This window comes from Typopeltis vanoorti, chromosome 11, assembly GCF_054136105.1.
Source record: "Typopeltis vanoorti isolate ZY-2024b chromosome 11, IOZ_Tvanoo_1.0, whole genome shotgun sequence".
Lineage (NCBI taxonomy): Eukaryota > Metazoa > Arthropoda > Arachnida > Uropygi > Thelyphonidae > Typopeltis > Typopeltis vanoorti.
In genome coordinates, this window is record NC_143559.1 from 78,278,609 (window position 1) to 78,292,921 (window position 14,313).

General features: G+C 35.5%; 1 protein-coding gene across 2 annotated transcripts in view; it reads right to left on the reverse strand.

Annotated features, from left to right (window-relative positions):
- Positions 1-14,313, reverse strand: part of eIF3c (eukaryotic translation initiation factor 3 subunit c) — a 202,031-nt gene that overhangs the window by 98,389 nt on the left and 89,329 nt on the right. For both annotated transcript variants that reach the window (XM_090400058.1, XM_090400059.1), the window contains exon 9: positions 7,884-8,010. In XM_090400058.1, the coding sequence (XP_090256184.1) occupies positions 7,884-8,010 (127 nt within the window). The remainder of the gene's footprint in view (positions 1-7,883; positions 8,011-14,313) is intronic.

Below are 14,313 nucleotides of genomic sequence, written 5' to 3' on the forward strand. Positions count from 1 at the left end.
AATATTATTTATAGATTATATTATAGTTACATATTACATCAACTCACTATAGCAAACTATTCTTTTACTCTTTGCGATTTTTCCTATGGTGAGAGTAGACCATAATAATGCTCAAGCTAGAGAATACTATTTCTAAAGATATGAGCTTAACAGTTTGGATATTCAATATTCAAAACAACAAGTTTCAAAGGTATAAGATTAACATTTGTTACAAGATGAAATAATATATCATTACATGGATTTAATGGAAACAATGTACAGCATTGAGGAACAAAATTAAACATTAGTTTAATTATCCCAATATTCTGTCTGTCATAATCGTATGTCATATTGTTCATAATCCAGGTAGATGCCTAATAACAAGATGTACCACACAAAGCAAGTTATTCCTGTATTCTAGCTGAACAGATTTTAGTGAAATTTTGTGTTTGGAACCATTACAAAAATTTGTCAAGCTATTTTAATTTTTGTTTCAACTGGATCATTTGCATGGGTAAGAAAGAGCAAGATGTGTCAAAAGTATATATTGCAGTAACTCTACTCTGGCTCAGTAAAATTGATAAAATTTGGGAATTACAATGTGCAACAGAATATTATTCATAAATTCTGTTTGGGTTTCGATATCTTTACTGAAGGCTTTGATTTTTATAGAATAGTAGCTAGGGAAATAATACACCAAGTTTATGGTTAAAAAACAAATAAAAATATTACCTCAGATGTCTCATGTCAGTTATCTTGCTTTAGGGTCCATAAGAGTTAAAGCGAGAAAACTGATAGGAGACATACATACAAACTGTAAGGAATACAAAGAACCAACCAGGCTTTATGACCCAATATCCAATTCCTTTGCATGGTATATCTTGTTATTAGGCATCTATCTGGATTATGAACAAGGATGGGCTGCCAATTTAGTACTTAGCAGACCAAATTGTGTTTTGTATTGGCTTAAAAAGCACAAACAGATACAATGGTCATGCAGGAATCTCATCCAGTTAAACAAGGACACTGTTTTCATCAGGAAAACATCAGGAACCAAGACAAGACAAACCTCAGCAGAAATGAAGATAGGCATCACTAGCAAGGAAGTGGAACTCAAAGAATTAAAGAAGTATTGTGTAAACATAACTGATATTACTGAAAAGAAAACAGTTACTATTTAGCAATGAGACGCTGCTAAATAATAACTAGATGTTATATTCAGGCAATAGTGATCAAGGAAAGGAAGGAGTAGGTATAGCATTCAACACTGAATACAAAGATAAACCACTTGAATGGCAGCCAATTTCAAGTAGAGGGATAACAACAAAAAATTTCAAAATGGGGAAACTGGATGAGTCGTAGCTGTACTTACAGTGCCACAGAAAGTGCTAAGGAAGAAGTAAAAGGATTTTATGAGCCATAAGAAAGAGTATCTAAAAAAAGGAAATGCTGGTTCCTTGTTGCGATTAAAACAGCAGAGTAGAAAATGAATTCTGGACTTATAGAAGCATTTTTTGGGAAAATCTGGAGAAAAGGAAAGCCAATAAAAATGGTACATACTTACTAGATTTTTGTTCAGGTCATGGACCAGTCATTACTAATACCATGAATCATACTGAAAGGGAAAATATATATGAACGTGTATTTGTTTTTAAAACTTCCATGCATAAAGTCAAGTAGTCTTCAGATATGAAAACTGCAGACAGAAATGTGCACGTTATTGGTTGGATACAAAGTGAAAAAGTTTGAAAATAAGAACCAAACCTAAGATACCTAATGGTAAAATCTGGAGGAAAAACTGAGTATTGTTCTAGGACAGAAAAATATTCATAATGGATTCAAGTTCAAGACTCAGTCCTAGAAAAGAAGAAAGCATATAAACCAACCGGTGCTCTATAGAGAATACGGAGAAACATAAGAAAACTGGGCTATGCACAAAGCAAGTAGCATAAAAGTTATGAAAAGACTGGGAAAAATATAGAAAATACATATCGTGAAGGTGATAATGTTCTAGAAGCTACCAATAAAGCTTTCAAATAGAAGAAAGAGTTGTAGAAGTAATCAAAATTGATAATGCAACATAAGTTATTCTTAGATGTCTGGAGAAATTACTCTGAAAGACTTAAAATGAACAATGTAGTGGCAAAACAGTTGTAAATAATATACAAGACAAATGAAAAGGATTATACATCAATACCTGAGGTAGAAAAAGCCATCAAAAATGGCAGCTGGATTAAACATCATTTGACCAGAAATGTTCAAATATGAATATTTTAGTACTGCATAATTCAGTGTCTGGTCAGAAGATCAAATTCGAGATAACAAAAGTTATCTCGAATTTGATCGAGAAACAGAGTATTTCAGCTAAAAATTTTTTAGCTGAAATACTAAACTAGCAACAAATCAGTGTTCAAATTAATTTAATGGAAATCAAATCAAATTAACCGAAACCAGAGGTCATAGACATGAGTTCTGAGAAGTGAACAGATGTCATCAATGACAGAATCATATCAAAACGAAGATATTCAGAAAGAAACTCGGCATTGTTAGAATTCAAAAATCTGTGGGCAGAGCTAATCTAAGGTAGTATGGTCACTTAAACAGCATGAAAAAGACCCAGAAAGCAACCAAGATCTGAGTGGATTGATGCAGTCAGAAAACAGACCTTAAAAACCCAAATGTTAGATGGGGCTATATTGGAAATCTGACAAATAATATATTTGGAAGAAAACTGTTCATGGGAAGTGGTAATAATGCAAGCTTAATCATACAGTATTATTATGTGGATAGTATTCTGCAGATCCCTCGAGGGTATGTATCAGTAATTTAATGATGATGATGGTTTTTGTTCAAAGCCAGTCTGCTTGGTCAAGGTGACACTCTCTTGTCCAAGAGAGTGTTACCACTCTCCAATCAAATCACAGATTCAAATCCCATTATGGGAAGATGCTTGTGAATGTCTTCAGGTGGAAGAAGAATTTCATCACCCAGCAAGACCATTACTCTGTTTTCTGGAGGTCTAAAACAGTACCATATTTGGTCTCTGAAACAGAATTTCTGGATTGCATAAAAATATAAATAAAAAAACATTAAAAAATAAATAAAAGATCAATGAAAACACCCTAATCATATATTTAAATCATTTGTAGGTTGGATCCCCCCCCCCCCCACAGGGACATGGGAGGGGTACTTAAAGGCTAGCTAACTGGAAGGAGACCTCCACATGGCCTTATGGGGAATGCAAAGAACCAACCAGAGCTTCTGACCTGATGTCCAATCCCCACCTTCTCGTGGTGCACCCTGCTGGGTATTCTACCTAGATACTGAATGAATCAAATTGCATTCTTATTGGCTTCAACCATTACTCAAAATGATGGAATTTCATGGTGGCTTGGGGGTTTCCCAGTTAAACAAAGACCCCTGTTGTTTTAGTCAGGGAACCAAAATGTCAGCTACTGGAATGAACTCCAACTCTACATCAGCAGAAATCAAGATTGGCACAATCAATGGAAAAGAAATGGAACTAGCAGAAGAATTGGATACCAGATCGAAACAAAGAAGACAAAAACAGATGAGATATTTCCAACAGATACAAGATGTTATATTCAGGAAATAACAATTAGGGAAAAGGATGAGAATAAACATGAGGATAATCTTGAATGGCAGGCAATATCAAGTAGTGATATAGACTAATATCAGAATGAGGAACTGGACAATGCAACTATTTGTGCTTATGATCACATGGAAGGTTCTAATTTTCAGGCATAAGATAAGGCAGCTGACACAATATAAAAAAAAAAAAAGAGGAAAGTTGGTCCTTATTGGAGATCTAAACAGCAAAGTAGGAAATGATTCCCAGACATATAGAAGTGTTTTGGAAAAATTTGGAGAAAAGACAAAGCTAATAATAATGGTAAGAATTTGCTGGCTTTCTGTTCAAGACATGGATTATTTACACCATGTTCGAACATAAAAATATGCATAAACTCACATGGAGAGAAGATGCAAGAAATAAGAAAAGTCTCATTGAATATGCTATTGTCGACAGTGATGTTTTTCCACTTCAGGATACAAGAGTATACAGAAGATTTGAAATAGCAAGTGGTCACCAAGTTGAACAGCTATCGGATGTGAACTGTAGACTCAAATACACAAACAATATTCAAGAAAAAAATGAAAGAGTTTGAAAACAGGAACCAAACCTTGGAGATTCGGCCAGAGAGGCATGTGGTGAGATTGTCTGCAAGGATCGAAAAATCAGAACTCCATGGTGGACACTGGAAGTTAGAGGCAGTGAAGGAAAAGAATAAAGCATATCGAAAGTTCCTGGCAAATAAGTCAGCTTGTGCTCTTAGAGAGTACAGAGACAAATGTAAGAAAGCTAAACACTGTGTAAAGCTAGCTAAACAAAAGTCATGGGAAGACTTTGGCAAGACCATAGAAAATAACTATCAGGAAGGTGGCAAAATATTCTAGAGGTTATTGAAAAAGTTTAGAAATGGAGGAAAGAGTACTGTAAAAGGAATCAGAGATAAAGGTGACATGTTAACTGAAGATAATGATATTCTAGATGTATGGAGTAATTACTTTGAAAGATTGCTAAATGAAAGAAGTAGTGACAGCACTCAACAGGAATGCAATCCGGAATATATATCTGTACTTGAAGTAGAAAAAGCTTTCACAAACTTGAAATGTGGAAAGGTAGCTGGAGTAGATGATATTTGACCAGAAATGCCAAAATATGGAGGTATAAAAGTTTTACAGTGGCTACACTGCATAATTCAGAAGGCCTGATCATAGAGTCGAATTCCAGATGATTGGAGTAGAGCACTCATAGTACCCATCTATAAAAAACGGAATAAAGCTGGAGAATTACAGAGCTTTTGTTTCTCTACTGAGTGTTCCTGGTATGATTTTGGCAATTATTCTTGAGAAATGGCCAAGAAAAATTTTTGGGAAGAAAAAAGAAAAAAAAACCCGGAGAAGAACAAGCTGGATTCAAATCAAACGGAGGTTGTCAGCATAAGAGTTATGACAAGTAGTTGAGAAATCATGGGAATATAACAAGGATATGTATTTGTAAGTTTTGTAGATCTTGAAAAGGCATATGACAAGGTGTCAAGAGAAAATCTCTCCAAAATGCTAGTTACATAGTGTAAATGGGACATTATATCAAGCAATACATAGTCTCTATCTGAGTTGTAAATCAGCAGTTAGAAATGAAGGAAGTACAGGAAGATGGTTTGATGTTAAGTCAGGTGTGCACAACAAGGGTGTACATTATTTCCACTGTTATTCATCACCTATATGGATCACATTATGAAGGAAAGTGGTATTAAACCTGATAAAAATTGGAGCTTTTAATCCTAGCTCTTTACTTTATGCAGATGATGTTACACTCCTAAATAAATCCAGGACAAGTCTGCAGGTTTCCTGACCAAACTGAACAGCTGTGGTAATAAATTTGGTATGAAAATCAGCATTATAAAGACAATAAAAACAGGCAGAAACATTGAAAACATCAACTGCACCCTGAATGGAGAACCTATATAACAAGTAAAACATTTCAGCTATTTAGGCACAGTTTTTCGTGACGATGGCAAATTCAATTTGGTAATAGACAACAGAATAAATTTATGTGGAATAAGAAAGAGATTAGTCAAAACACTAAACTAGTTGTATATAAGACGATGTTCGAACCAATTTTAACTTAAGGATCTGAGAGCTGGGTTAGAAATAAAACACTTGACCACAGACTAGAGACCACAGATATGAGTCTTGAGAAAGATTAGGAGACTGAACAGATGCCATCAATGGCAGTATCATATTAAACATGAGGATATTTAAGAAAGAACTTGACATTGTTAGTATTCAGGAATATGTTAGCAGAGATAAGCTCAGGTGTTAAGGCCATTTAAACAGAATGGGGAAGGAAAGATTAGCTAAACAAGTATTCTCTGCAAGGTTGGCAAGAAAAAGACCCAGAAGAAGACAAAAATATAAGATCTGATAATATTGGAATGTTGAGAGATAGCAGGCTAATTTGGAGGAAAATTGTTGATAGGAAGTTAATAATAACGTATCTGTTCATGTAGTACTACCATAATTATCCTATACACTCCTTGAGGGCATATATCAGGAATTTGATGATATTATATATGTATAAAATTTGTAATATGATATATATTAGAAATTTTACATATTTCTAAATGTGAAATGCATCCAGAAACTAAATTTCAATTGTGCATACTGTGGTGCAAGTGGCAGGAGTGGGATGTACCAGTGCAGTGATGTTGCAAGAACCAAAAAGTATACGGCAGACATACTGTTAGTTATCTGTCTGTGTTTGCTTGTCCAGCTGAAATTTATCAGCAAGTTAATGAGTTATATGGAGAAAATGCCATGAGTGAGAGAATGAGATAAAATGGGGTAGGAAGTTTAATGAAGATCAAACTGCTTGACCAGATGAACAAGATGATTCCAAAAGATTTACTATTTACTAATGAGAAAGAATCAGACTTTACTATGAAAAAAAAAAAAAAAAAAAAAAAAAAAATTCATGTGCAAAAAAGTGCATGAATTTTGTGTAGTGAATTTTTTCTGGATGCCAAAAATGCTGAATGATGATATAAAAAAAAAAAAAAAAAAAAAAACATGGTGGGAATGCTGAACTTTGGGAAGGACATGAAGGTGACAAATTTTTGAGTTGCACTATGATGACAAGAGATGAAACCCTAGATTTCTCACATGTGACAGACTAAGCAGCAATCAATGAAATGGTGATATAGTTGATCTCCATAGGCAAAGAAATTCAAGCAGATGCTTTTTTCAGGAAGATCCTCTGTAACATGTTTCAGGACAGATGATGTGTTTTGTTCATTGACTTTATACCTCAAGGAAAAATACTAAACAGAGATGTTTATTATGAGATCCTAAATAATTTTCAGAGGTCTACAGATGAGACCTCTTCAGTTCTAGAGTTGTTTTGATTCACAACAATGCACAACCCCTACAATGCTGCTCCAGCATCTGTCCTATAGCCCCAATTTCAACCAATGACTTTTTCATCATTTTCTCCAGAAATTTGGAGCTGCTCAGCAATGACAGAATCACGCTAGCCATAAAGGATTTGGTCAAAACAATGGCAAGAGACTACTATGACAAGGGGGATACAAACTCTTGTGCTTCAATATGACATATGCCTCAATTTAAGGGCGAGTATGTGTAAACTTGTGACAATATTGAAAACGTCCCGTGCACTTTTCAAAAAAAGTGCATGAAGCACTTTTGTACAAAGGTCTTTTTACAAAAGTGCACAGGATGGTGCTAAATGATGTTAAAAAGAGAAAATGGAAGAGAATGTAATGCTCAGCTGTGAGTATGAACATAAGAGGGTGTATATTCACAAGCCAACCTATGATAGTAACTTCTATGTTATAAACAAATATCTGTTTGGTTATTGTGACTTGCTGTTAGATTTTTCTCTCGGTAGTATATACAGCTGATCTTGGGCCATAGCTGTAAAGTTAGCTTTTTTCAGGTATTCACTTTTCTCCTTTCAAACATGACCAGAACACATTTAATATAGCATTAAATGTAAATTACATATAAAAATTAGTTAAGCTGTGTTGGATTGTTTAGAATTACAGTCAAAGCAATTCAGGTAATTATGTCTGTTAATCACTTGTGTTTTGCCAGTTAGACTGTTTTGCAGGGTAAAAAAAGTTTCTACAAGGAAGAAATCTGCCCACCTTTATTCAGGCATAAAAGTAAGAAATAGCAAGTTAATGGAGTTCATGCCCCATTGCCAAAAATGAACACAGGCTAAATCTCTTGGCAGAAGGCCAATGATGCTAATAATAATAATAATAAAGCTCATGATAATTTCAAAGGAAACGTTTTACCATTATAAGGGGAGCACCTCCTTTAACTTCTTCCCATTCACCTTCATCTTCTTCCTCTTTCTTTTTTTCCCTTCTTTCTTTCTTTTTATCTTTTCTTCTTTCTTTGGTGTCATCCTTTTCTGTAGTTCTATAAATGGTACACAAATATTTAGTTATTGAAACCAACCATATATTAAAGTCTAACAAATATACTAAACTTCCAATACAGTAAATCACAGATTGAAAAACGTAATAACAATTTGTGAGAGTGACAGATCAAAAGCATCCACATTGGTATATGCATTATCTTAAACTTTGAATACAAGAGGACTACAGTCAGTGAAGAACTATGTAGTAACCGAGTCTCTCACCTCTACACGGCAGCTTCTTACAAATTCTTTCTGAGTAGAAAGAAACCCACACTTCAAAAAAAAAAAGTTATTTAACACAAGATCTGTCAAAAAATGCCTTCCCCCCAAATTTATTTTTTATTTATTCGTATGGGATTCTCCCCATTCCTCGACTGTCCCTTAAGACTGGTTGAGCCCTCCTAGGATTAAGTATGTATTTTATGAATCCACATGTGTTCATGGGCTGGTTTGCTTGTTCTGAGGGACGAAAAACCTGAGTTTCCAGGTGGGAAAAACCCTTTACCTCTGTATGAGACCAGTTAACTCACTTTAGTCACAAAGGACCAGATAAAGGTTCCTCATCATGGACAGGAATCGAACCCAGGTCTTTCCGACCAAAGGGCTTCGCCTATACTGACTGAGCTATGGAGGCTCTTTTCCCCCAAATTATAACAGTATATGAGAGTAATAGATGAATGTTTTTATGGCTGGTACCATCCAGTACTACTATTCCTTGATGACACCCTGTCATCAAGGTTTACTACATGACATCTTATATGATGACCTTATGTAAGGTAATCATATAGGATAATGAATTAAAAAAAAAACAAAAAAAAAACTCCATAGTACATAGTATATTAATCATTATGACTATTAGTTACTTTGTTAAAAGATACCAAGTAATTTTATAACCTTGATTTTAATCCTTTTTCCCAAGTAAGCAAACAGACAAGTAAGTCAAGTTTGCGCCTGAACGTGGTTCAAGACTTATGGTGGTGGTGCAACACCAAGGCAACTCGTGATAAAGATGGATTAAGTTCTGATCACTTTCCTTAGTATTTCCCATAAATGTAAACATCTCCTAGGAGATGTATGATGTTATACATTATGGGTGTATGTGGGGGGGGGGGGGTGTCACTACCCAGACCGGTTTCAACCTTTACTGAGGTCTCATCAGTGAGTAGGTAGACCCTGAAATGCCAAGGTTTAAGTAATACAGAGCTTATCAATTTTACCTATGGAAGTTGCCACAAGGTGCTTTGGCATTTCAGGGTCTGCCTACTCACTGATGAGACCTCAATAAAGGTTGAAACCAGTCTGGGAAGTGAACCCCGACCCATAATATATAACAGCTTATATTGGAAGACATAAGTTAACCGGTTTATAAACCCATCTTTAAGATGCACATTCAAAATGCTGTCTGTTAGCTATACCCTCAGAATCAACAATTCACTATGATGCTAATCATAGCCAACAACATTGCTAATAAATGATTAATATTAAAGTTGGAGACAGAGAAAGGAAGTAACTAATAGTTATAATGATTAATATACTATATACTATGGAGGTTTTTTTTTTTTTATTTTTCATTATCCTATATGATTACCTTACATAAGGTCATCATATAAGATGTCATGTAGTAAACAACCAAAACATTATGGATATCCCCATGTCCAATGAAATCCAGCAATAACACATAAATAATAATGTGTGTGTGGCAGGTATAGATATACTGGCTGGTCTGTGTAAGAAACAATATTTCCGATTAAATGTGTGTGTGTGTGTGAGAGAGAGAGAGAGAGAGAGAGAGATAATGAGCACAAGGTTTGATTTCAAAAGGAAAAATGACTGTGGGAGCCAAATAAGCAAGCAAGAACATGACAGAGAAATCCTAAAGGACAATGGTCTCTAAGAAGCCACTGTCTTCCTAAGTTACATGAAACAATGGTATATTGAGAATGCTAAACAGAAAATGGATAGTGTTGGGCATGGAGCAAGTAAAAGCTGATAAAGGACTAATGGTCTTAACATATTACAAATGGCCAAAAAATTGCACATTATAACTGGGGACTGCAAACATATATAGACAATGTCCTGAATGAGGTATAATACTGAACAAACTATTGATAAAAATACCTCCAACAAAAACAAGCAACCACAGCAACAATAAATAAAGGAACATTGAGGAATAGAGAAAGATCAGAGAGTGAATGAATTCAAATTGGTGTTATTTCATGAAAAATGGAAGGACAAAGGTATGTTGCAAGGCAGGTATGATAGTCTACATCATGTTTCCTGACCTTCCTTAGACTCCTAATACCCAAGGGCAAGGAATGACAGGGCTTACCCAAGTACATTCATTTATGCTAATCATTTACTTCGCATGTGATAGACATTTCCAACAGGATAATGCACGAAATTACAGAACATATTTTGTTTAGAATTTGTAACCAGAACCCACTGCAAGATTTCATCATGTCTACATTGGATACTAGCCAAATGCCTCCACAACCTTGTTATGGAAACATTCAACCCTATTTGACTCAAACATTCAGCTTGTAATTCAGCTGGCCACCCAACGTAAAGCCTAAGTAAAACATTTAAGGCCTATGTCAGTAATGAAATAATCTCACTTAGCAAATCACAGATTATGTCAGGAAGATGGATTGTCCATTCTTCCATGTATAAAGAAAAAATTGAATATAACTCTCACCCATGAAAGTTATAAACCTATAGTACACTCACACTGTGGGTGGGTAAAATTTATTTCTTATCATCATCATCATCAAATTCCTGCCATGTACCCTCAAGAGATGTACAGGATATGATAGTACTACGAGTACATGAAAAATTTACATCATCAGTAACTTCATATCTACAATTTTCTGCCAAATCAGTCTGTTATTTGTCAAGACTCCAACATTACCAGATTTTATATTTCTATCGTCTAAGGAACTTTGTACCGTATCAATCCACCTATATCTTGGTCTTCCTCTGGGTCGTTTTCCTGCTAACTTGGCAGAGAACACTTGTTTTGCTAATCTTTCCTCGCCCATTCTGTTTAAGTGACCATACCACCTGAGATTAGTTCTGTTAATGCATTTCTGGATGCTGACAATGTCAAGTTCTTTCCTAATATTCTCGTTTTTAATATGATATTGCCATTGATGCCATCTGTTCACGCCTCTAATCTTTCTCAGGACACTCACATCTGCAGTCTCTAGTCTTTGGTCAAGTGATTTATTTTGACCCAGCTCTCAGATCCATAAGTTAAAACTGGTTTGAACACTATCTTGTATACAGCTAATTTAGTGTTCCGACTAATTTCTCTCTTATTCCATACAAATTTATTCAATTGACTTCCTACCATACCAGCTTTGCTGATTCTATTGTCTATTTCCATATTTAATTTACCATCTTCACTAAAAATCGTGCCTAAGTAGCTGAAATGTTTTACTTGTTCCACAGGTTCTCCATTCACAACACAGTTGACATTTTCAACGATTCTGCCTATTTTCATTGTCTTTGTCTTTTTATTGCTGACTGTCATACCATATCTATTACAACAGTTATTCAATTTAGTCAGAAAATCTTGCAGACTTGTAGCGGATCTATTTAGAAGTATAACATCGTCCGCATAAAGCAAAGAGCTGACATTAACATCTCCAATTTTGATATCATGTTTAATACCACTTTCTTTCATAATATCATCCATATAGATAATGAATAACAGAGGGGATAATGCACATCCTTGTCTCACACCAGATTTAACATTAAACCATCTTCCTGTACTTCCTTCAATTCTAACTGCTAACTTACAACTCAAATAAAGACTAAGTATTGCTCGATATAATGCCCCATTGACACCATACAACTGCAGCGTATTGAATACCTTCTCTCTTGGCACCTTGTCATATGCCTTTTCCAAATCTTTTACACACTTAAATACAGATCTCTGTTATATTCCCATGCTTTCTCCACTATTTGTCGTAAAGTGAAAATCTGATCCTGACAGCCTCTATTTGACCTGAATCCAGCTTGTTCTTCACCAAGCTTTTCTTCCACAATTCTTCTCAATCATTTCTCAAGTATATTTGCATATATCTTACCAGGAACACTCAGTAGGAGAATTCGTCCCTCTGTCCAGGCATGCATTCTGAACTATGCAGCGCAGCCACTGTAAGATTTTTATACCACCATACTTCAGCATTTCTGGTCGAATATCATCTACTCCTGCTGCCCTTCCACATTTCAAGCCTTTGATGGCTCTTTCTACTTCAAGTATGGATATGTATTCCTGACTGCGTGCCTGGTCAGTGTTTTTTACCACTGTGCTGTCATCACTGCTTGTTTCATTTAGCAGTTTTTCAAAGTAATTACTCCATTCTTCAAGAATATCTTTTTCTCTGGTTTTCATGTCACCTTTATCATCTCTAACTCCTTTTACAGCATTCTTTCCTCGATTCCTAAGCTTCTTCAACAACCTCCAGAATATTTTGCCACCTTCTTGATATTTATTTTCTATGTTCTTGCCAAAATCCTCCCATGACTTTTGTTTAGCTAGTTTTACACACTGTGTAGCTTTCTTACATTTGTCTCTGTATTCTCTAAGAGCACAAGCTGACTTATTTGACAGGAACTTTTGATAAGCTTTCTTCTTTTCCTTCACTGCCTCTTTAACTTCCTGTGTTCACCATGGAGTTCTGATTTTTCTATCCTTGCAGACAACATCACCACATGACTCTCTAGCTGAATCAATCGGGGTTTTCTTCAATGCTTGCCACTGAATCTCCAAGGTTTGGTTACTGTTCTCAAACTCTTTCATTTTTCCTTCAATAATCTTTGTGTATTTTAGTCTACAGTTCACATCTGAGAGCTGCTCAATTTTGATTTGCTTTAAAACTTTCTTACATGTCATTCTTTTCAATATGAAATTCAATTTTATCCTGCTCAAGACTAAATAGTGATCACTTGCAATTTCAAATCCTCTCTACACTCTGGTGTCCTGCACCAGGGAGTAAACATCACTATCAACAATAACACAGTCAATGAGACTTTTCTTATTCCTTGCCTCTTCTCTCAATGTGAATTTGTGCACATTTTTATGTTGGAACATGGTGTTAGTAATAACCAGTCCATGTCCTGAGCAGAAATCCAACGGGTATTTGCCATTATTATTAGCTTTGGTCTTTTCTCCAAATTTTCCCAAAATATTTTTGCATGTCTGACAATCACTTCCTATTTAGATCCCCAATAAGGACCAACTTTTTCTTTTTCATTGTGTCAGTAGCTTTCTCTAGAGCCTCAAAAAATTCCTCCACTTCTACCTTAGTAGAACCTTCTTGGGACCATAGCCACAAATAAGTCTCATTGTACAGTTCCCCATTCTGATATGATATTTGCCCAAATCACTCTACTTGACACTGCCTGCCATTCAAGAAGATTACTCTTGTATTTTGTGTTGAATACTGTGGCTACTCTTTCTTTTCCTTGATTGTCTTTGCTTGAATATAACATTTTGTATTTATTGCTCAGAAAGATCTCACCAGTTTTTGTCTTTTTTGTTTCAGTCACCCCTATTATGTGGATCTGGTACTTATATAATTCCTCCGCTAGCTCCATTTCTTTGCCATTCAGGCTTCTTATGTTGATAGTACCGATCTTTAACTCTGGTGATATTGAGTTGGGGTGTGTTTTCAGATTTGTTCCAGTAGCTGACGTTTCGCTGTTCGTCCTGGTTCCCTGGCAACAACAACGGTGGCCTTGTTTAACCGGGCGACGCCCCAGCCGGCATGAAATTTTGTGATGTTGTACAATCATTTTGTATTTTGGTTTAACCAATAGGAATATAATTTGGTTGGCTAAATCTCAAATCCCAGCCCATTCTCGTTTGTTCAGTATCCCCATATATACCCAATAGGAAACACCACAAGAAGGTGAGGATTGGACATTAGGTCAGAAGCCCTGGTCGGTTCTCCGCATTCCTTTAAAGGCTATGTGGAGGTCTCATCTCAGTTATAGAGCTTTGACCCTTAGCACCTCTTTATTTCGTATTAATTTATTTATTTTTAGAGACCAAACAGAACTTTTTCAAGCCACTTGAGGCCTGCAATAAGCAGGACTTGGTTCACATTGGGCAATGAAATTCCTAAAGACATTCACAAACATTCATGTTCATGGTGGGATTTGAACCACCATGAACCTGGTTAGCTAAGTGGTTTAACCACTTAGCTAACCAGGTCAGAAAATGTGTGACATATTTAGAATATTCAGGAATATTCATTACCATTAAGTAATTCACTCATGTTCTCAAGATTATA